At 40.0% G+C, this 24,988-nt stretch overlaps 1 protein-coding gene across 1 annotated transcript; it reads left to right on the forward strand.

Annotated features, from left to right (window-relative positions):
- Window positions 1–16,422: 16,422 nt before the first annotated feature.
- Window positions 16,423–16,812, forward strand: LOC138892429 (anthocyanidin 3-O-glucosyltransferase 6-like). Its single transcript, XM_070176144.1, has one exon. It carries the CDS (start codon window positions 16,423–16,425, stop codon window positions 16,810–16,812), a length of 390 nt encoding a protein of 129 aa, XP_070032245.1.
- Window positions 16,813–24,988: the final 8,176 nt, after the last annotated feature.

Raw genomic sequence — 24,988 nt, forward strand, 5'->3', positions numbered from 1 at the left:
TTCAAGTGGAAAGGTGGCAAAGTTAGATGTATTTTGGTGGCCAAGTCTTACTAAGTGTGTCCCACCTGTAAATATTAAAAGAGACCTCTCTAATCCATTATTGAATCTCTACAAAGTTCAAAGAAAGCTTCAGCAAACTCCTTCATACAAGATTAGATGTTAGCAATGTGATTTTGCTACAAAACTCATACGAGACTACGTAATGTTATAGTAACGGGATTTTGTGATTCTAAGGGAGTACGATACAACCTTTCTCAAAGAATATCATATGAATTTTCCCCTACTTCGATCCGCCGTTACATGTTTTGTCGCAATCAATGTGTGTTAGAGGGATTGTTAAGGGAATCGGTTCAGGTATGTTAAGGCTATCCCTTCTTTCTTTTAGCATTATCCAAATGATACAAATGAAACAAGCAAAATACGCAACTTTCATAAATGACTCTATTCATAGAAATACTAAGGGTGTCTATATTCTTGATTATCCATGTATCTTATTATTCTATCATCTGTTCATGGGTCTCAGAAAATACGTAAGTTGATAAGTTTATTTTATGATATTAATCAAAGGCATAATGGTCCTATGACATTCCAAGAGATTTTATTGACGTATTTCATATGCATTTCATTCATTTATACATGTACATTGACCCATGACCAGATGGCGTTATATACGCGTATATTATATGTATATGGGATATGGGAAAAAGTTACAGCGTTATATACGCACCACCACCTGATCAGCTGGTATACGTTGATGATTTGCCCATAGTGGCCGAGATGATATGATGGGATGCCTTTAGAGGCTTGATGATGTTATGCATGCATATACCTATGCATGGTATGACATTAATACGCATATGAATGGCATTGTAAATATTAATGATTCAGAGAGTTATTCAGATTCATATGTTGAGTCTTTTACTCCATGTTTCTCTCATGTCTATTGTTTACTAATTTTATTCCTTACATACTCGGTACATTATTTATACTGATGTTCCTTTTGCTTGGGGACATTGCGTTTCATGCCCGCAGGTCCCGATAGCCAGGTCGAGAGTCCTCCAAGTATGCTATCAGCTCAGCGGAAGGTGTTGGTGCGCTCCAATTGCTCCGGAGTTGCTATTTGGTCAGTATGATTAAGATATGTATTGATTGGTATGGCGGGGCTCTGTCCCGACCTTTATGACAATTATGTATTCTTAGAGGCTTATAGACAGATGTCATGTATATGAAAGATTGTATGGCCTTGTCGGCCTATGTTCAGTATAGGAGTGCTCATTGTGGCCTTATAGGCCCGTATGTCAAATGTATAAGTTTTTATATCAGATTGGGTTGTCTTATATTAAGTATTCTCTTATGTTTATTCTGGTTAGCCAATGACAGCCCATTTGGCCCATTTGCCAATGACAGTACGATAAGAAGGATATGTAACGTTGATACTCGGTTGAATAAGGCACCGGGTTCCCGTCGCGGCCCATCGGTTTGGGTCGTGACAAAAGTGGTATCAGAGCAGTTCTATCCTAGGGAGTCTATAAGCCGTGTCTAGTAGAGTCTTGTTTATGGGTGTATTGTTCACCACACTTATAAGCAGGAGGCTATAGGGCATTTAGGACTGTCACTCTTTCTTCTTACTCTAGATCGTGTGGTAGAGCTCAGTTGTAAGAACTAAATTTTCTAAACTCTATCTTATTAGTTATACAACGATACCTACATCCAGAAAGACGGTTGGTAAGAGATATAGCTGTGAAAGAGTTAAGTCAGAGGAACTCGATTTTTGCATCCTGCTTATGATGAGTAAATGTGAAGTTTTCAGTAGAACATGTGTGTAAGCCTCTTGATAAGGATCCTTAAGTTAAGAATATCTACACATATGGTGAAAAGCGATGAGAGATTCAGGAGGTAGATATAAGTTTCAACAAGTAAAAGAAGCAAGGTGAAAAAGGGTACGAGGTACCCAGCTAATGAAGATTATCAGTATTTACAATTCAAGCAGAGAAATATAAGCATTCTAAGTAACTTTCAACAGTAACAGAGATATATATATAATTGACCTCACCCATTTCAGTTATGCCCTATGGGGGCTGACAGGTGTAGTTTAAGAGAAAGACGGGATATCAGGATCCGGCTGGGGTTAGAGTAACCCAAAATGGTAAATGGATTGTTTGTATTAGTTGACATATCCGAAGGATATTGCAAATGTGCTAATAGATCTCCTTGTGATACACCCAGATGGTGCACTCTAAAATAGTAAAACTAGATATGAGTACTACAAAGATAGGCACTGGAAGCCTGGAAGGGATAAATATTATCTTAGTGTGACTCCCGTCCCTAGTAGAGAAAGAATGTTAGGCAACCCGAAAAGCCAGTTGATGGAGCAAGGGGAGTTAACGCAAAAGAATGTCTTGTTCGAGTTTTCAGAATAAAGTGATAAACATAAATGTTAGCGGGAAATAAGAAGAGAGTTAATGAAGCATTATGAGTAAGCTGTGATATATGGATGGCAACGGTAGATTAGAAAGATGATAGTATTACAAAATCTATAGTCAAGTGAAGGAAAGGACGAGAGGTGACAGGCCTTGAGACAACAAAAGGGTATAGGCCATGAAGTCATATCCTCATTTCGAGAAGTAAGTTCATGACTCCAACCCGACTACCAAAAAAATGTTAGACCCCAGAGTAATAAGAAATCAGCATGGATTGATGAACAAGATAAACTAAACATGAACTAGGGACTGAGTAGTAGTCGACATCATGAGAATTTCAGAGATTGTGTCTCGGCGATAATAGAATGGATGACAGAAGAATACTCTTTAAAGATCATTTAGGAAGACGCTTCCCTAAAGCAAGCAAGGTGAGCAAAGTTAAGCTTAAGGGACTGTATATGCCAGTTACACTAAGTGTCACCCTCGCGAGTAAGGAATTTCGTTATCCTTGGTACATAAGGATTACCGCAAGGCGAGTAAGGATCATCGATGATGTGGAAAGATGCCAAAGATGAAGAGGTAAAACATCTATACGTAGATCATCGTAGCACTGAATCTTAGTACTCCCCTAAAGGGGGGAATATGGTGTGATGTGGCATTAAGTCAGAATTAAGTGGTTCTAGTAACTATGGAATGGTAAAGGAAGAATACGATAAAAAAAATGAGAAAGGGATGAGATTGCACTAATTCAAATCCTACAGATATGCTACGATTCCAGAACATTATGCAAATATGACGTAAAGGAGAGGAAGTAAGGGTTACTGCCAGAGATATTATTAATAGATAAGGAGCATGTGCGAGGCGTAAGTTAAGATAAAGGAGATAACCCAAGAAGATTAAACGGAATATTAATATGAGAATGGGCCAACGAGTAGTTAGTAGTTGATCCAGGAAGAGCCTAGTTATGTCTAAACAAGAGGACACAGACAAATCAACAGACTGTGCAAGACGAACATAGTGAACCCCAACATGGGGAATTCAGTCTCGCAGATATGACATCATGATCCTTGAGATATATTCAGATAGGAGTTGATGTAGTTAAAGGTAAATAAAAGAGAATGCCACTGGGAAGACAGTCAAAATATTAGTTCAGAAGCAACCCTACAAGTACAAGGGCAAGGAAATAATTAATTACGGATAGTTATAGGCGGGGAAGAACATCAAAAAATTCCGTCAAGTATACGATGTGATAAGCTTGTAATTTTACAAGAGCCAAAAGGTCTCCCTAAGTACTACAACGAAAGACTAGCTGAGGAAATAAGGAAAAAGGCTTCAACCTAAGCACAGTGACCTAAAGAGGAAATGGTCTTGTAACAATAGTCTCACAACAACATTGTATATACTCCATAAGAAAGTGGCACCTAGGGTGGCTAATGAGCGAAAAATGAAACCAAAAGTATCATTTGAGACCATATGAATTGCACAATATTCCGACATGAATGGGGACTAAGATAATCTAAGCATGCATGCAACAAGGGGGCAGAAAGAGCAGGAAAAGTAATTGCTTATGTTTAAAGAAAGCTGAGATGGAACGAAAGGAATTATTCGATAAATTATCCAGAGTTAGTTACGTTATCAACGCACCTAAAATTTTAGAGTATTATCCATGCAACATATATATTCACATTCATACAACCGTAGAAAACTCTAGTATAAGTTAAAAGAAAGAATTGAGCCTAAGGCATAGACAAAGGATTGAATTGTCAGAAGATTGTATCATGGATATTCCATAGCGCCCATGAAAGGCTAAAGTAATAACTAATACCAGGAGCCGCAGATCGGAAGATAGCTTAAGCCTACATGAAGGTTGATCAGAAGGAAGAGGAAACTAAAGAGTTTAATCAACTAAGTAAATCAGGAGTCTGATTATTGGACCCGAAAAAGTTCAGGAATCGTGATTGAGAACATAATAGAATCACTCTTAATATCAGAGTTACAAGAGAGATAGTACTACAACCATATTCTGTAACGGCTCTACGATAAAGCCAGTTAGAAGAGTACTAACCTTATAAGAAGTCAGTATAAAGCTCCCACCCGAGGTGCAAGTATTATAATAAAGCTTCAAGTTGTGGATGTGAATTATACCTGTGTTAATGCAAGGTCATGAAAGAGATAGAAGATGTAATGCGAGGTTTTAAGATAAGTAAGGTAAAGGTGGACAACGTACGAGATACTCATATGCAGAAGGTTGTGAATAGTACTTACTTCGGATAGAAGGCTAGAAGTGCGGGGATTTTATATTCAGGAATGATAGAGGCGTCGTCAGTGGCATACCTTCCAGCCTATGGTTTCTAGGTATCGAGAAGTCTAATTAAGAGAGTAAAGAAGAGTGAGAAACAATGCGATGTCTCGCTTGATATTCCAGAATAACACAAGGAAATCTATGGTGCAAGCAAGTTGAAGGAAGGTTGCGAGTAGTATAAATAGATTTGTGTAAGTCCCAAGCCAAAGAATGGTAAAGCGACAGGGTTTTAGGAAGACAGGAGTAAGTATAAGAAAGGGCGAGTGAGAAGGTGACGAGAATGGATAAGTCCTCGGGATTAAGCCCATGAAAACAAGAGAGCTGATGGTTTCTCTAAGTTATAGAAAGTTCTGTATAGCCGGAATGAACACAAAGGAGTCTAAGACTAGTATCATTTAGAAGAGATGGAATGTTGCCCTGGTAGTACAATAAGGGTGTAATTGTGATAGATAAAGGATGATGTTTGGGCCTTTGATTGAGTAATGATTTGAAGAGGATTTCATGAATTGTACGGGATTAAAATTCCCACGTAAGGTGAATCACATTGGATGCTATAAAATACGATTATTGAAGTACAATATCGCCCCTAAGTGGATCAGGAAGATCACATCAAATATTCTTCGATGCAACGTAAGCCCTAGTGGCAATGTATTACGTAAGAAGTTTCAAGTTATCGGTGGTAGATTGTAGATCAACATTGAGGTGAATCAACAATGGATGGATAAAAGTTACAAAAATATGAGATGAGATTAGACCATCATTCTTAAGATGAACCGTAGTGAAGAAGCATTAAAGGACTTAGATTTATGCATATAGGATAAGCAACGAGAGTAACCTGGAGTTTGATAGCAAACCTTAGTAACGATAGATCAAAGTAAGAGCTATGGCAGTAAAGTCATACAGATGGATAACCGGATCTATGAAATAAGATATAACAATATCCGTAAGTTCAACAAAGTACCAAGCGAAGAACTTCAGTATACCTATAGATGCCTAGAGAGACATCTTATCAAACTCTATATATGTTTACAAAGTGAGGCCTAGAGATTGGCTAAAAGCTGGAGGAAAAAGGAGAGAAGATTCGCATAGGCACATTTACAAGGTTAGATTCATAAAAACTGCATGATAAAAGGTAGCAACAGTTACGAGATTGGAAGGATTCCGACCACAAGTCGTGGTGTGAGAAAGAGGTCTAAAGGGGGGAATGCCCCGGCCTTAGGAATTATTCACAGAACAGTTGCCTAGATGGCAAGGAGTGTACTAAAGTATTCAGAAGACATAAGTTATGGAAATGATAAGTGCATCAGTCAACATTCGAGGACGAATGTTCCAAAGGGGGGACCGATGTTACACCCCATATTTTCGTACGTAAAAGTATGCCATAAGTAAATTGATGAAAGCTCGGGAATGAGATTAGTTTTGAGTTTATAAGTATTACGCTATTTCAAACAAGTGATAAGTAAATTCATGAAGTTGAGAGGGTAAGCGAATCGAAGAAAATGAGTTTTGTCGAAATTTGACAATTTGGGATAAAAAATGGTCCAAGCAATAATACCCCGTATAGATGTACTAGTGCCATATAAGATACCACATGACCATGATAGTAAGGTATATAAAGTATGTTAAAAGTGAGTAGTATTTTAAGTAATTTGAGATAATTCTTAATTATGTGGGTAATTGGTTAATTATTGTATTAGTGGGGGATTAACAGTTAATTAATGAAAAGGGGTGAATATTTGGATAAGGTTAAGGAGGCATTAACATGGAAGCACACTATGCTCACCTAATGACTGTTAAATTCAAGTGGAAAGGTGGCAAAGTTAGATGAATTTTGGTGGCCAAATCTTACTAAGTGTGGCCCACACTCAAATATTAAAAGATACCTCTCTAATCCATTATTGAATCTCTACAAAGTTCAAAGAAAGCTTCAGCAAACTCCTTCATAAAAGATTAGATGTTAGCAATGTGATTTTGCTACAAAAATCATACGAGACTACGTAATGTTATAGTAACGGGATTTCGCGATTCTACGGGAGCACGCTATAATCTTTCTCAAAGAATATTATACGAATTTTCCCCTACTTCGATCCGCCATTACATGTTTTGTCGCAATCAACGTGTGTTAGAGGGATTGTCAAGAGAATCGGTTCAGGTATGTTAAGGCTATCCCTTCTTTCTTTTGGCATGATCCAAATGATACAAAATAAACGAGCAAAATACGCTGATTTCATTCATTACATACTCGGTACATTATTTGTACTGACGTCCCTTTTGCTTGGGGACGCTGCGTTTCATGCCGGCAGCTCCCGATAGCCAGGTCAAGAGTCCTCCAAGTAGGCTATCAGCTCAGCGGAAGGTGTTGGTGTGCTCCAATTGCTCCGGAGTTGCTATTTGGTTAGTATGATTAAGATATGTATTGATTGATATGGTGGGGCTCTGTCCCGACCTTTATGACAATATGTATTCTTAGAGGCTTGTAGACAAATGTCATGTACATGAAAGAGTGTATGGCCTTGTTGGTCTATGTTCAGTGTACGAGTGCTCATTGTGGCCTTATAGGCCCGTATGTCAAATGTATAAGTTTTTATATCAGATTGGGTCGTCTTATATTAAGTATTGCCTTATGTTTATTCTGGTTAGCCCATGACGACCCATTTGGCCTATTTGCCAATGACAGTACGATAAGAAGGATATGTAACGTTGGTACTCGGTTGAATAAGGTACTGGGTACCCATCGCGGCCCATCGGTTTGGGTCGTGACAAAAGTGATAGTAGAGCAGTTCTGTTCTAGGGAGTCTACAAGCCGTGTCTAGTAGAGTCTTGTTTATGGGTGTGTTGTGCACCACACTATTAAGCACGAGGCTACAGAGCATTTAGAACTGTCACTCTTTCTTCTTACTCTATATCGTGTGGTAGATCTCAGTTGTAAGAACTCAATTTTTTAAACTCTATCTTATTCGTAATGTAACGATACCTACATCCAGAAAGACGGTTGGTAAGAGATATAGCTTTGGAAGAGTTAAGTCAGAGGAACTCGATTTTTGCATCCTGCTTATGATGAGTAAATGTGAAGTTTTCAGTAGAACATGTGTGTAAGCTTCTTGATAAGGATCCTTAAGTTAAGAATATCTACACATATGGTGAAAAGCGATGAGAGATTCAGGAGGTAGATATAAGTTTCAACAAGTAAAAGAAGCAAGGTGAAAAAGGGTACGAGGTACCCAGCTAATGAAGATTATCAGTATTTACAATTCAAGCAGAGTAATATAAGCATTCTGAGTTACTTTCAACAGCAACAGAGATATATATATAATTGATCACACCCATTTTAGTTATGCCCCATGAGGGCTGACATGTGTAGTTTAAGAGAAGGACGAGATATCAGGATCCGACTGGGGTTAGAGTAACCCAAAATGGTAAATGAATTGTTTGTATTAGTTGACATTTCCGGAGGATATTGCAAATGTGCTAATAGATCTCCTTGTGAGACACCCAGATGGTGCACTCTAAAATAGTACAACTAGATATGAGTACTACAAAGATAGGCACTGGAAGCTTGGAAGGGATAATTATTATCTTAGTGTGACTCCCGTCCCTAGTAGAGAAAGAATGTTAGGCAACCCAAAGAGCCAGTAGATGGAGCAAGGGGAGCTAAAAGCAAAAGAATGTCTTGTTCGAGTTTTCAGAATAAAGTGATAGACATAAATGTTAGCGAGAAATAAGAAGAGAGTTAATGAAGCATTATGAGTAAGCTGTGATACATGGATGACAACGGTAGATTAGAAAGATGATAGTATTACTGAATCTAATGTCAAGTGAAGGAAAGGACGAGAGGTGACAGGCCTTAAGACAACAAAAGGGTATAGGCCATAAAGTCATATCCTCATTTCGAGAAGTAAGTTCGTGACTCCAATGCGACTACCAAAAAAAAGGTTAGACCCCAGAGTAATTAGAAATCAGCATGGATTGATGAACAAGATAAACTAAACATGAACTAGGGACTGAGTAATAGTCGGCATCATGAGAATTTCAGAGATTACGTCCTGGCGATAATAGAATGGATGACAGAAGAATACTCTTTAAAGATCATTTAGGAAGACGCTTCCCTAAAGCAAGCAAGGTGAGCAAAGTTAAGCTTAAGGGACTGTATATGCTAGTTATACTAAGTGTCACCCTCGCGAGTAAGGAATTTCGTTATCCTTGGTACATAAGGATTACCGCGAGGCGAGTAAGGATCATCGATTATGTGGAAAGATGCCAAAGATGAAGAGGTAAAACATCTATACGTAGATCATCGTAGCACTGAATCTTAGTACTTCTCTAAAGGGGGGAATATGGAGTGATGTGGCATTAAGTCAGAATTAAGTGGTTCTAGTAACTATGGAATGGTAAAGGAAGAATGCGATAAAAAAATGAGAAAGGGATGAGATTGCACATATTCAAATCCTATAGATATGCTACGATTTCAGAACATTATGCAAATATGACGTAAAGGAGAGGAAGTAAGGGTTACTGCTAGAGATATTATTGATAGATAAGGAGCATGTACGAGGCATAAGTTAAGATAAAGGAGATAAGCCTAGAATATTACGCGGAATATTGATATGATAATGGGCCAATGAGTAGTTAGTAGTTAATCCAGGAAGAGCCTAGTTATGGCTAAACAAGAGGACACAGACAAATCAACAGACTGTGCAAGACGAACATAGTGAACCCCAACATAGGGAATTCAGTCTCGCAGATATGACATCGTGATCCTTGAGATATATTCAGATAGTAGTTGGGGTAGTTAAAGGTAAATAAAAGAGAATGCCACTGGGAAGACAGTCAAAATATTAGTTCAGAAGCAACCCTACAAGCACAAGGGCAAGGAAATAATTAACTACGAATAATTATAGGCGGGGAAGAACATCAAAATATTTCGTCAAGTATACGATGTGATAAGCTTGTAACTTTACAAGAGCCAGAAGGTCTCCCTAAGTACTATAATGTAAAACTAGCTGAGGAAATAAGGAAGAAGGCTTCAACCTAAGCATAGTGACCTAAAGAGGAAATGGTCTTGTAACAACAGTCTCACAACAACATTGTATGTACTCCATAAGAAAGTGGCACATAGGGTGGCTAATGAGCAGGAAATGAAGCCAAAAGTAATATTTGAGACCATATGAATTGCACAATATTCCGACATGCATGGGGACTAAGATAAGCTAAGCATGCATGCAACAAGGGGCAGAAAGATCAGGAAAAGTAATTGCTTATGTTTAAAGAAAGCTGAGATAGAACGGGAGGAATTATTTGATCAATGATCCAGAGTTAGATATGTTATCAACGCACCTAAAATTTCGGAGTATTATCCATGCAACATATATATTGACATTCATACAGCCGTAAAAAACTCTAGTATAAGTTAAAAGAAAGAATTGAGCCTAAGGCATAGACAAAGGATTGAATTGTCAGAAGATTGTATCATGGATATTCCATAGCGCCCATGAAAGTCTAAAGTAATAACTAGTACCAGGAGCCGCAGATCGGAAGAGAGCTTAAGCATACATGAAGGCTGATCAGAAGGAAGAGGAAACTAAAGAGTTTAATCAACTAAGTAAATCAGGTGTGTGATTATTGGACCCAGAAAATTTCGGGAATCATGATTGAGAACATAGCAGAATCACTCTTAATATCAGAGTTACAAGAGAGATAGTACTACAGCCATATTCTATAACGGCTCTATGATAAAGCCAGTTAGAAGAGTACTAACCTTATAAGAAGTCAGTATGAAGCTCCCACTAGATTGTGTATGCACCAGAGGTGCAAGTATTATAATAGAGCTTCAAGTTGTGGATGTGAATTATACCTGTGTTAAAGCAAGGCCATTAAAGAGATAGAAGATGTGATGCGAGGTTTTAAGATAAGTAAGGTAAAGGTGGACAACGTACGAGATACTCATATGCAAAAGGTTTTGAATAGTCCTTACTTCGGATAAAAGGCTAGAAGTGCGAGGATTTAATATCCAGGAATTATAGAGGCATCGTCAGTGGCATACCTTCCAGCCTATGGTTTCTAGGTATCGAGAAGCCTAATTAAGAGAGTAAAGAAGAGTGAGAAACAATGCGATGTCTCGCTTGATGTTCCAGAATAACACAAGGAAATCTATGGTGCAAGTAAGTTGAAGGAAGGTTGCGAGTAGTATAAATAGATTTGTGTAAGTCCCAAGCCAAAGAATGGTAAAGCGACAGGGTTTTAGGAAGACAGGAGTAAGTATAAGAAAGGGCGAGTGAGAAGGTGACGAGAATGGATAATTCCTCGGGATTAAGCCCATGAAAACAAGAGAGCTGATGGTTTCTCTAAGTTATAGAAAGTTCAGTATAGCCGGAATGAACTCAAAGGAGTCTAAGACTAGTAGAATTTAAAAGAGATGGAATATTGCCCTGGTAGTACAATGAAGGTGTAATTGTGATAGATAAAGGATGACGTTTAGGCCTTCGATTGAGTAATGATTTGAAGAGGATTTTGTGAATTGTACGGGATTAAAATACCCACGTAAGGTGAATCACATTGGATGCTATAAAATACGATTATTGAAGTACAGTATCGCCCCTAAGTGGATCAGGAAGATCACTTCAAATATTCCTTGATGCAACGTAAGCCCTAGTGGCAATGTATTACGTAAGAAGTTTCAAGTTATCCATGGTAGATCGTAGATCAACATTGAGGTGAATCAACAATGGATGGATAAAAGTTACAAAAGTATAAGATGATATTAGACCATCATTCTTAAGATGAACAGTAATGAAGAAGCATTAAAGGACTTAGATTTATGCATATAGGATAATCAATGAGAGTAACCTAGAGTTTGGTAGCAAACCTTAGTAACGATAGATCAAAGTAAGAGCTATGATAGCAAAGTCATATGGATGTATAAACGGATCTATGAAAAATGATATAGCAATATCCGTAAGTTAAACAAAGTACCGAGCGAAGAACTTCAGTATACCTATAGATGCCCAGAGAGACATCTTATCAATCTTTGTATATGTTTACAAAGTGAGGCCTAGAGATTGGCTAAAAGATGGAGGAAAAAGGAGAGAAGAGTCGCATAGGCACATTTACTAGGTTAGGGTCGTACAAGCTGCATGATAAAAAGTAGCAACAGTTACGAGATTGGAAGGATTCTGACCACAAGTCGTGGTGTGAGAAAGAGGTCTTGTGGGGAGGATGCCCTGTCCTTTGGAATTATTCACAGAACAGTTGCCTAGATGGCAAGGAGTGTACTAAAGTATTCAGAAGACATAAGTTATGGAAATGATAAGTGCATCAGTCAACATTCGAGGATGAATGTTCCAAAGGAGGGAATGATGTTTCACCCCATATTTTCGTACGTAAAAGTACGCCATTACTAAATTGATGAAAGCTCGGGAATGAGATTATTTTTGAGGTTATAAGTATTACGCTATTTCAAACAAGTGATAAGTAAATTCGTAAAGGTGAGAGGGTAAGCGAATCGAAGAAAATGAGTTTCGTCGAAATTTGACAATTTGGGATAAAATATGGTGCGAGCTATAATACCCCGTATTAATGTACTACTGCCATACAAGGTACCACATGACCATAATAATAAGGTATATAAAGTGCGTTAAAAGTGAGTAGTATTTTAAGTAATTTGAGATAATTCTTAATTATGTGGGTAATTGGTTAATTATTGGATTAATGGGGGATTAATAGTTGATTAAGTAAAAGGGGTGGGATAAGGTTAAGGAGGCATTAACGTGGCAGCACACTATGCTCACCTAATGATTCTTAAATTCAAGTGGAAAGGTGGCACAGTTAGATGAATTTTGATGGCCAAGTCTTACTAAGTGGGGCCCCCACTCAAATATTAAAAGGGACCTCTCTAATTCATTATTGAATCTCTACAAAGTTCAAAAAAAGCTTCATCAAACTTCTTCATAAAAGATTAGATGTTAGCAACGTGATTTTGCTATAAAAAGCATACGACACTACGTAATGTTATAGTAACGAGATTTTGTGATTGTAAGGGAGTACGGTGTAATCTTTCTCAAAGAATATCATATAGATTTTCTCCTACTTTGATCCGCCGTTACATGTTTTGTTGCAATCAACGTGTGTTAGAGGGATTGTCGAATTGGTTCATGTATGTTGAGGCCATCCCTTCTTTCTTTTGGCATGATCCAAATGATGCAAATGTAACGAGCAAAATGTGCTACTTTCATAAATGACTCAATTCATAAAAATACTAAGGGTGTCTATATTCTTGATTCCCCATGTGTCTTATTATTCTATCATCTGTTTATGGGTCTCAGAAAATACGTAAGTTGATAAGTTTATTTTATGACATAAATCAAAGGCATAATGGTCCTATGACGTTCCGAGAGATTTTATTGACGTATTTCATATGTATTTCATTCATTTATGCATGTAAATTGACCCATGACCAGATGGAATTATATACGCGTATATTATATGTATATGGGATATGGGAAAAGGTTACGACATTATATACGCACCACCACCTAATCAGCTGGTATACGTTGATGATTTGCCCACAGTAGCCGAGATGATATGATGGGATGCCCTCAGAGGCTTGATGATGTTATGTATGCATATACCTATGCATGGTATGATGTTTTTATGCATATGCATGGCATTGTAAATATTAATGATTCACAGAGTTATTCAGACTTACATGTTGAGTCTTTTACTTCATGTTTCTCTCAACTCTATTGTTTACTGATTTCATTCCTTATATACTCGGTACATTATTTGTAATGACGTCCCTTTTGCTTGGGGACGCTGTGTTTCATGCCCACGGGTCCCGATAGCCAGGTCGAGAGTCCTCCAAGTAGTCTATCAGCTCAGCGGAAGATTTTGGTGCACTCCAATTTCTTTGGAGTTGCTATTTGGTCTGTATGATTAAGATATGTATTGATTGGTATGGCGGGGCTCTGTCCCGACCTTATGACAATTATGTATTCTTAGAGGCTTGTAGACATATGTCATGTATTTGAAAGAATGTATGTCCTTGTCGGCCTATGTTCAGTGTACGAGTGCTCATTGTGGCCTTATAGGCCCGTATGTCAAATGTATAAGTTTTTATATCAGATTGGGTTGTCTTATATTAAGTATTCCCTTATGTTTATTCTGGTTAGCCCATGATGACCCGTTTGGCCCATTTGTCAATGACAATACAATAAGAAGGATATGCAACATTGGTACTCGGTTTAATAAGGCACCGGGTGCCCATCGCGGCCCATCGGTTTGGGTCATGACAGTAACGGTGGTGGCAGGCTTATAAGGAGGGTAGCCCAGCCGATACAGCTTCACTCACATGGGCTCAATTTTCAGAGATGTTATTGAGAGAGTTTGTCCCCTAGAGTCTTTAGGATGCATGGTGCATGGAGTTTGAGTAGCTGCACCAGGGTACCATGACAATGTCAGAGTATGCTGTCAGATTCAGTGAGTTGTCTAGACATGCACCTGCCTTGGTTTTCATAGTCAAAGAGCGAGTCCGTCAATTTATCGAGGGGCTCAACTACGATATTAGATTCAGCATGGCTCGAGAGTTGGAGATAGATAACCCATATCAGTAGGTGGTAGAGATCGCACTAAGATTGGAGGGTATGTGGGGGGCGGGAGAGAAAGGACAAGGAGGCTAAGAACCCTCAAGATTCTGGCGGATATAGTGGTGCCCCCTCGTCTTTGGGAATACTTAATAACTTAAGTGGATAGACTTTCGGAATAAGGGCAATTAAATTTGAATTCAAACTTAGGGCTTTACAGTGCCTTCAGCAAAGAAATTGTGAACCGCCCTGACCAAGTCGTCAACAAAAATATTCCAACAGTGATAATAAAAAAACCTGGGAATCGTGCCCTAGTTGCAGCCCATCATGGTAGAGGCTATATGAGCCGTCCAATTCTTTCAGTACTTCCAGCTTCTAGTAGTACTCCAGCGACTTCCAGGTCTCAGGTTGCCCATTATGCACCGCCACCATCTAGTGCACCTCCTGCATGTGGTACTTTCAGCGGTCAGTCCATCCGTCCAGGCCCGAGCCAGCTTTAGCAGCCACGTCCTCTAAGAGCTTGTTTTGAGTGTGTTAATACTCTTCATAAGGTGAGGGACTGCCCCAGATTCAGGAGGGGTGCACCTCCACCGACTACTCAGGCTCTATGCATTCCACAGGGTCCCCAGACTTCTAAGGTTGTGTCACTGTTCCAGTTGCCGCTCCACCTACACAGCCAGCTAGGGGTGGAGGTCTGGTGGGTAAGGGTCGCCCTAGAGGGGGAGGCCAGGACAAATGTTATGCTTTTTCGGGTAGGACGGAGGCGGTTGCATTAGACGTAGTTATCACAGGTATTATTCCGGTTTGTCATAGAGATGCATCAGTCTTATTTGATCCAGGCTCTACTTAAATGTATCATTTTACTTTGTTCTGTATTTGGGTATATCTCGTGATTCTTTGAGTTCTCCTGTTTATGTATCCACGCCCGTGGGAGATTCTATCATTTTTGAGCATGTGTATCAGTCGTATTTAGTTGTTATTGGTGGTTTTGAGACCAGAGTTGATCTATTGTTGCTTAGTATGGTAGACTTTGATGTTATCTTGGGCATGGATTAGTTGTCGCTCCATCATGCTATTCTTGATTGTCACACCAAGATGGTGACATTGGCTATGCCAGGTTTACCGCGGTTGGAGTGGAAGGGTACTTTGGATTACGTTCCTAGCAGGGTTATGTCCTTCCTTAAGGCACAACGAATAGTCAAGAAGGGGTGTGATGCATACCTAGCCTTTGTGACATATGTTAGTGTTGATACTCCTACCATTGAGTTAGTTCTGGTAGTGAGATATTTTCCAGATGTATTTCCAGCAGATGTTCGGGGCATGCCACCCGATAGAGATATTGATTTTGGTATTGACTTGTTGCCGGACACTCAGCCTATTTCTATTCCACCATATCGTATGGCCCCAGCCGAGTTGAAGGCATTGAAGGAGCAGTTGCAAGAGTTACTTGATAAGGGTTTCATTCGGCCTAGTGTGTCACCTTGGGGTACTCCGATTTTATTTGTGAAGAAGAAGGATGGTTCTATGCGCATGTGTATTGACTATCACCAGTTGAACACGGTTATAGTGAAGAACAGGTACACATTGCCGCACATTGATGACTTATTTGATTAGCTACAAGGTGCCAGAGTGTTCTAAAATATTGATTTGCGGTCAGGGTATCATCCGCTAAAGATTCAAGATTCAGATATCCCGAAGTCCGCTTTTAGGACTCTGGATGGTCACTATGAGTTCCTTGTGATGTTATTTGGGCTGACCAATGCCCTAGCAGCATTCATGCACCTGATGAATAGTGTATTCCAGCTAGGGGTGGGCATAATACCGGCTGAACCGTGAATTTCGGTTTTTCGATTTTGATTTAATCGGTTATGCGGTCGGTGTGTGGTTTTTAGATTATTAAATTTTGGTATTCAGTGCAGTTTATGGTTTTCGTGTTTCGGTTAAACCGAAAAACCAAAATTTTGGGATGCAATTGTAATAAACCTCCAGAAGTTGTTCTCGTTGATAGCTCTTTGATAATTCTAAGCAACTAGTAAGAGATGCAATTGTAGACAATTTCATGACCAATCATAGTAAGTCCGGTACTCGACTTAGTGGTGTGATTGTTGAAATGTTTAGCGACAAAATGATAGAGGTAGCAACTGAACTTGGTTTACCGAGCTACGCATTCTTCACTTCTAGTGCTGCTTTTCTTGGCCTCATGTTTTATGCACAGATGATTAAAGATGATCACGATATTGACATCTCCGATTTTAAGGATTCGAACACGTTATTGCCTGTTTTGACTTACTTAAATCCTCTTCCAGCTAAGGTTTTGCCAAGGACCATGCTGGATAAAGATGGTCGTTTACATATACCACTATCTACTGCTCGAATGATACGACAAGCAAAAGGGATCATAGTTAATACTTTCTTAGAGCTTGAGTCACCTCCAATTAAATCTCTGGGTAATGAAAATGGGGTTCCGCCTTTATACCCAGTTGGGCCTATAATCAACTTGAATCAAGAACTTTGAAAACCAAACCTTGAAAAAACCATTAATAACCGAAAGACTAAAACGGAAATAACCGAACCGAACCTTGAAAACACCGCACCGAACCATAAATACTTTGGTTTGATTTGGTTATTAATATTACAAAATCGAAACTGATAAACTGAACAGTACTTTCATAATAACCGATCGAACCGACCGACGCCCACCCCTAATTCCAGCCCAATCTTGATTCATTTGTCATTGTGTTTTTTGACGACATCATGGTGTAATCCCCCAGTTGGGAAGATCATGAGCAATATTTGAGGATTGTGCTCCAGTCTTTGAGAGAAAAGAAGTTGTATGCAAAATTTTCAAAGTGTGAATTTTGGCTTGATTGAGTGGAGTTTTTGAGTCATGTAGTGTCGAGTGAGGGGATCAAGGTAGATTCAAAGAAGATTGAAGCAGTGCAGAGTTGGCCCAGACCGTCTTCAGCTACTGAGATCCGGAGTTTTCTTGGTTTGGCCAAGTATTATCTCCGTTTCGTTGAGGGTTTCTCATCTATTATTGCACCTATGATCAGATTGACCCAGAAGGGTGCTCCTTTCAGATGGTCCGAGGAGTGTGAGGAGAGCTTCCAAAAACTCAAGGCTACTTTGACTATAGCCCCAATGTTAGTATTGCCTACGGGTTCGGGGTCTTACATTGTGTACTGCGATGCATCATGTATTGGCCTTGGCGCGGTGTTGATGCAAGATGGGAGGTGATTGCCGACACGTCTATGCAGCTGAAGTTTCATGAGAAGAATTATATTGTGCATGACTTGGAGTTGGCAACTATTGTTCATGCCTTGAAGATTTAGCGGTACTATTTGCACGGTGTCCCTTGTGAGGTCTACACCGACCACCGGAGTCTCCAGCATCTATTCAAACGGAAGGATCTTAATTTACGACAACATAGGTGGTTAGAGTTGCTTAAAGACTATGATATCACTATTCTATCATCCCAAGAAGGCCACTGTGGTGGCTGATGCCTTGAGAAAAAAGGCGGAGAGTATTGGTAGTTTGGCATATCTACCGGCGTCGGAGAGGCCATTAGCATTGGATGTTCAGGCCTTGGCCAACCAGTTTGTTAGATTGGATTTTTCGGAGCCCTGTCGGGTTCTTGCTTGCGTGGTTTCTCGGTCTTCTTTATATGGTCGTATCAGAGAGCATTAGTATGACGACCCTATTTGCTTGTCCTTAAGGACACGGTATAGCATATCGATGCCAAGGAGGTTTCTATTGGAGATGATAGCGCGTTGCACATGCATGGCCGATTATGTGTGCCCAATGTGGATGGGTTACGTGAGTTGATTCTTCAGGAGGCCCATAGTTTGCGGTACTCCATTCATCTGGGTGCTACTAAGATGTATCATGATTTGATGCAGCACTATTGGTGGAGAAGAATGAAGAAGGATACAGTTGAGTATCTAGCACGGTGCTTAAATTTTCAGCAGGTGAAGTATGAGCACCAGAGGCCAGGAGGGTTGCTTCAGAGACTTGAAATTCCGGAGTGAAAATGGGAGCGTGTTACCATGGACTTCGTTGTTGGGCTTCCATGGACTCAGAAGAAATTTGACCTTGCATGGGTGATTATGGATAGGTTGACCAAGTCAGCTCATTTCATTCCGGCGGTGACTACTTATTCTTCAGAGCAGTTGGCTTAGGTCTATATCAGTGAGATTGTCTAACTTCATGGCGTGCCAGTATCCATCATCTCTGACCGGGGCACGCAGTTTACATCGCGCTTTTGGAGGGCCGTACAACGTGAGTTAGGCACACGGGTTGAGTTGAGTACAGTATTCCACCCCAAACGAACGGACAGTCCGAGCGCACCATTCAAATATTAGAAGATATTTTCATGCATATGTTATGGATTTTCGGGGTTTGTGGGATTGGTTCTTGGCTTTTGCAGAGTTTGCCTACAACAACAGCTACTAATCGAGTATTTAGATGGCTCCCTATGAATCCCTATATGGGATACGGTTTCCTTCCCCAGTTGGTAAGTTTGAGCCGGGAGAGGCTAAGTTATTAGGCACGAATTTGGTTCGAGATGCCTTGGAGAAGGTCTAGTTGATCCAGGATCGGCTTCGTACAACCCAATATAGACAGAAGAGTTATGCGGATCGGAAGGTTTGTGATGTTGCATTTATGGTTGGAGAGCGAGTCTTGCTCCGGGTTTACCCATGAAGGGTGTGATGAGGTTCTGGAAGAAGGGCAAGTTAAGCCCTAGGTATATTGGCCCTTTTGAGATCCTTGAGAGAGTGAGAGAGGTGGCCTACAAGCTTGCATTGCCACCTAGTCTATCTGCAGTTCATACGGCATTCCATGTTTCCATGCTCCGGATGTATCACGGTGATCCGTCCCATGTTTTAGATTTCAGCTCAGTCTAATTGGACAAGGATTTATCTTATGTTGAGGAGCTTGTGGCCATCTTGGACAGGCAGGTCCAAAAGTTGAGGTCAAAGAGCATTGCTTCAATGAAGGTTCAGTGGAGGGGCCATCCAGTCGAGGAGGTGACTTGGGAGACCGAGCATGATATGCATAGCCGTTATCCTCATTTTTTCACTACTTCAGGTATGTCTCTAAACTCGTTTGAGGACAAAAGTTTGTTTTAAGAGGGGGAGGATGTAACGACCCTGCTGGTCGTTTTGAGTATTTTAGCCCCGTTCCCATATTTATTGGTTTCTCTATATTATATTGTGGTTTTGTGACTTGCTGGGGTGGTTGGTTTGGTTCCATGTGAGGTTCGGAGTAAAATGGGACACTTAATCCCAAAGTTGGAAGCTTAAGTTGAAAGAGTTGACCGGAGATTAACTTTTCTGTAGATGACTCTAGAATGGGGTTTTAACGATCCTGATAGCTTCGTATGGTGATTTTGGTCTTAGGTGCGTGTTCAGATATTGATTTGGAGGTCTGTAGGTCGTTTTGTCTTGAATTGGCAAAAGTTAGAAAATTAAAGTTTTGGAAGGTTGAGAAGTTTGACCTAGAGTTGACTTTATTGATATCGGGGTTGGATTTTGATTCCGCAAGTTGGAATAGGTCCGTTGTGTCATTTATGACTTGTGTGCAAAATTTGAGATCAATAGGAGTTGTTTGATGTGATTTTAGGCCTCAAGTAGGTTCGTTATGTGTTTTGGAACTTGTTGGTATATTCGGACGGGGTCCTGAGGGCCCCGTGTGTGAATCAGATTGAAATCGGAATCATTTTTGGACTTAGAAGATTGCTGAAGCTGCTGAAGTTCTTGCATCATTGCACCTGCGGTGGGTTAGGCTACAGGTGCGGAGTCGCAGAAGCGACAGACTGGCCGCAGAAGCGGTGATCCCTGGGCAAAAATAGAGAAATCGAAGGTTTTATTTCATTATCCATATTTTGAGTTAAAGAGCTCGGTTTTGGGCGATTTTGAGGGAGATTTTCAAGGAGTAGATCGGGGTAAGTGATTTTAACTCAGATTTGATTATTATACATGAATCCTTCATTGTTCTTACCGTTTAATTAGTGTTTTGAGTTGAAATAATTGGGGAAATTTGTGAAAATGTCATAATCTATATTTTGAGGATTTGGAGGTCGATTTGAGGTCGAAATTGAATAATTTTAGTATGATTGGACTTGTTATTGAATGGCTGTTCGAATTTTGTAAGTTTGGTCGGGTTTCAAGATGCGGGCCTGGGGTTGACCTTTTGAGTTGACTTTTGATTTTGTTTAAAGATTGCAACTTTATTATCCGGAATAATTCCCTATGGTTTGTATTTATGATTTAAAGTTATTTTGGGTAGATTCGAGCTGTTTGCAGTTGGATATTTGCGGAAAAGGCTTACTAGTGGATTGGGGTAGCGTATATTTAGGTAAGTATCTTGCCTATCTTTGTGTGGGGCAATTAACCCTTAGGATTGGTGTTGTTTTGTGTTGATTGTGGTACGTGAAAGTCGTATACGCAAGATGACGAGTGGGTACACGATCAATATGTGGTAATCGACTGATTTAGGCTATTTAGCTTCTTTTCATTCCTTTAATCATATTGTCATAACATGTTATACCCATACTGATCTAGCTCTTTTGCATCGTGGAAAACCCCTATTTCCTCTTTCAGGTTAGGCGCCCTTTGCTTAAATGAAAGAGGGGTCTTTGCCGGGACCGATGCTAGTAGTTAGATTCAATATTCAAAAAGTCTTAAATAGATGCTAAATCCAGTTGAGAAGAGACAAGCACGATCACATCCATCGAAGGGATCTCAGTCGAGAAGAAGCCCAGGTAAAGCCAGATTTCAAAGGTAGAATGTATTGGTGGCACATCGACTTAGAATAAGGGCTCTAGTCCACGATTCCTGGATTCCAACCTTTCAAAGGTAAAGGAAGTCTCAAGCTGTAAAAGTAGGCCTGCCATCGATGCTAAGAGATAGACGAGCTACCATAGATCCCTCACCGATGAATAACGTACTTTCCGCTTAGAATATCCCTTGAATAAGCGGATGAACCACTTGAGCCTCCTATTTCACTGAATCCGCTCCCATCTCTACAGAGCCCCGAAAGCTTATAGGATCTCTAGGCTGTAGATAAAGGGCCTATGATGGAATCATTGTATCTCAGCGACGCTGTGAAAAATCTAAAAGAGGTGGATGATCCAAAGTATTACAAATATCACCGCATTATCAGTCACCCTACAACAAGATGCTTCATCTTAAAGGAGAAGATCAGGATGTTGGTGAGAGATGGAAAGATCATCATTGACGCTAATGACACGGCCGAAGCGAACAATGCTAGTGCTAAAATCTATCACAAGAAGGGATCAACGTAATAGTTTTCTCCAAGGTTCTCTAACAAGCAAGGAGAGATCCACGAGACGTTCTTCCTCAAGATCAATCTGAAGTGCTGATGGAAGATCATTGAAGATTCAACACATCACAAGGAACTCGTTTCGTTCGAGAAATACACTACATTGTCCCTCGAATTGAAGAAAACAAGAAGGAGTGATCAAGAGAAGTTGTCCCTCGTGATCAATCCGAAGCGCTACTAACTCTTCTTGACGATCAAGTAAATCACTAGGAGGTCCACATCATCCTGCGCTCGAGAAATACGCTGCTTTAGCCCTCGAATCAAGGAAAACTAATTAGAGACAGGAATCAGGGGATACACAGAGTTGTACTCACAAGTTTTATTAGAAAAAGAATTTTTCTTAATATTTCTTTCGTGATTGCAGTTATTAATTTCCGTACACGAAATTTGTCATGAACAGTAAGCTAATCAAATCAATATGACTGGTGGAATGTGGTATTGTAGCTATTTGTTGGTAAGCTTGCAATCAAGTTATTGCTATCTTACAAGCAACTTGCTATACTCTATTAGTGCCTCTCTTTGGTCTATCATAAGCAACTGAGCGGAAGTAGGTTTCTCTTTTTCTATTTACTTAATATGCAAACTCGCTCCGAGCCGAGTCAGTGTTGGGGTTGGGTTGGTTGATCGCCCAAAAAATGATTCTTATCCCATCCATCAGGTTTGTATGTACCGACGCTCCTGTTTATTATTTTCTAGAACCTCAGGAACTATCCTTTCAGGCTGCCCCTCCCCCCTGTCTTTGCCCTTGGGTTTGTCAACCAACCTGGCATGTTCAGACCGAGGCGCCTCAACGATGATGTAATCATAGTAGTCCTCTGATGGGAAATCTGTTAAGATCTGCCCATGATTCATGGAACCATTCCTTCGCGTGCCATAGCTTAGGATTCGGAAATCTGTTAAGATCTGCCCATGATTCATGGAACCATTCCTTCGCGTGCCATAGCTTAGGATTCGTGCTATTGCTATTGTTTAGGGGCGTCAAGACCGTGTTCCTACTTTTTCTTTTTGAGAAAGAAGAGGTTACTTGACAAGCAAAAGAGATGCCGAAATAGCAGATGCTTTTATTTGAAACAAAAGCATTAGCTGAGACATACCTCTCGCTAAAGAACACTATTGACAATGGGGTTCGGGAGGCCCTCAAAAAATGTGATAGAGCAAGAAAGAAAGAAAGGATCAAAACATGACGGACCGCACGCAAAAGAAAAGAGAGGATAACCAGAATTGTATTGAGGCCACAACAGTAAGAAAACAACAAGAGCATGTCTCCCCAAACAAAGTAGCCTTCAGCAGGAGCTGCACTATAATGCCTCAACTCTAGGAACATGAAGGAACTGAGCGCCCCGGCAAATAAAGAAAACCTAGAACAAAAATGGAAGCCTAAGCCTTCACATCCGAAACTGAAAAATCATCAGTTGGAGAATCATTTTTACAGGGTAGGCATGGTGAAGGCAGAATGGAAATAGAAAACTACTAAATGACTTAGTCTTGCCTTCTTCTTCCTTTATGGAGAGAGGTAAAGAGCCCATAATTGGAGCACGAATTCATACGTAAGATGCTAGTTGGATCACTAATTCGTAGATGGACAACCTTTAGAAAGGATCTCCCTCGAAAGGAGAATAAATACCATTGTAGCTAGGCTATATTCTCTTAAATAGGTAGGTTCAGTATGCTAAGTAAGCTTGGTATGCTTAGGGCTCATAGGAGGTAGGACAGATAATAGAATTTCGCCGGCGAGATAAGTCTGGGAAAGCCTGACTGGCTAGAGGGTGGGCTTTAGAACGGTTTACTGAGACTCCGTTATCCTAAAATATAAAGAAGTTAGTTCCTGGACAAGGTCCTATCCTAGGCTTAGAGATGAGCTAGACCCCTACCCCTAACTTATTTAGGAATGATTTAGAGAGCTGCGAATCAGGCTTTTAGAGTAGTGGCAAGCAGGGCACGAAGATAAAGTCCAATCTGATCCTAAGCAGATTTTTCACATCTTTCTTGCATCCGCTTTCAGGTTTGATATGACATTAGAGCTCTCATACTTAGTGACGAGTTCGAGCCTTAGAAGCATGCAAAGGAATAAGGTCTGTAATAAGTCTTGTATGAGTCCTTTAATTGAGTCCCACTTCCTTAATAGGTGATTTCAAGTAGCAGGTTTTGATTATCATTTTACGATTACGATTCCAGTATTAAATATATCCGCCTCCCCATTCCTTGATCAAAGTCTAGTAATTATGGACGCAAGTCAGTCTCTTCAAGTGGAGGCAACCATAGGGGGTTTAGGTCTGAGGTAAGCCTTCCTCAATCATTGGTAGGCAAAAAAGGATAACCGAACTTGGCTGTCTTTGTTAATAAGAAAATGAGTAAGTAAGCGCAAACAATACGAATCTCTTTCTGTATTCAATCCTGCTCCTGGTCGCTCGGACTCTTGTTGTAGTGTGAACCTTGAAAGTACCCAAAGTTAGGCAATCAACATGAATTCTTTTAAATGGATCCCTCTTTCTTATTGACTCTTCTTAGGGAGTAGGATCTATTGCCTAGGAGCTCAAAGAAAGATAGCGAAGAAATATTTTATTTTGAAAGCAAAGAGGAGTGTGGCGGTTGTGCAAGCAAGCGAAGCCGAATATATTAGATGAGCTTGCAGCACTCCAATCCATTCCCTTAATATAATAGGCTATCTACGTCAATTTATCTGTAGAAAGAAGCCCTGTGAACCCCCTCTCATAGGTGATTGGGAAGGGAAAACGCTAGAAAAAATCCCTTATTGTTATTAAACGTAACTGTCTTTAAAGTGCAAGTGAAATATCGACTTTCATTCAACTCAGAAAACTATAGTAAAGTAGCACAGTTCATAGGAGCAGCGGGCAAGCAAGAAGTTCATCCATTGAAGTTGAAGTAGTTTTAGTACTTCATTGATTTTAGTTGAAGTAAACGATTGATCTCTATCGTATCAAGCATGAATCGATCTTTTTTTTTCAATCTAGATCCCCTTGCAATTGATCTATGAAATATCGAGTATGCTAATGCAAATCTCGAACGGTCGTAATCAAATCTCTCAGTCATTTTCCTTTTCTCCTGTCGTTAACTCTCGAAAGTCTTGCAAGGCTCTCAAACGGTCTAACTATTGGAAACTTTCATAATCGTTCCAATCAGTCAGTCCGATCTGGCTTTCCTGCCTCTCTCTTCTCTAGTCGTCTAGTATCATACTCTTATTAACTCTCAAGTCATAGCGAACCAGTAAAGAAGGAATGACCAAACAAAGTCGCTAAAGGCATTTATCCATCCTTCCATTTGATCAAAGGCATCGAGCCGAAGTAATTCAATTCACTCGAAAGCAGAAGAGCGTCAAGCAACCCTAA

This window comes from Nicotiana tomentosiformis, chromosome 5 (assembly GCF_000390325.3).
Source record: "Nicotiana tomentosiformis chromosome 5, ASM39032v3, whole genome shotgun sequence".
Taxonomy (NCBI): Eukaryota; Viridiplantae; Streptophyta; class Magnoliopsida; order Solanales; family Solanaceae; genus Nicotiana; species Nicotiana tomentosiformis.

Bases quoted from the DNA above. Each gene is read 5' to 3' on its own strand.
- LOC138892429 (XM_070176144.1), top strand. From the start codon at position 16,423: ATGATAGAGGTAGCAACTGAACTTGGTTTACCGAGCTACGCATTCTTC.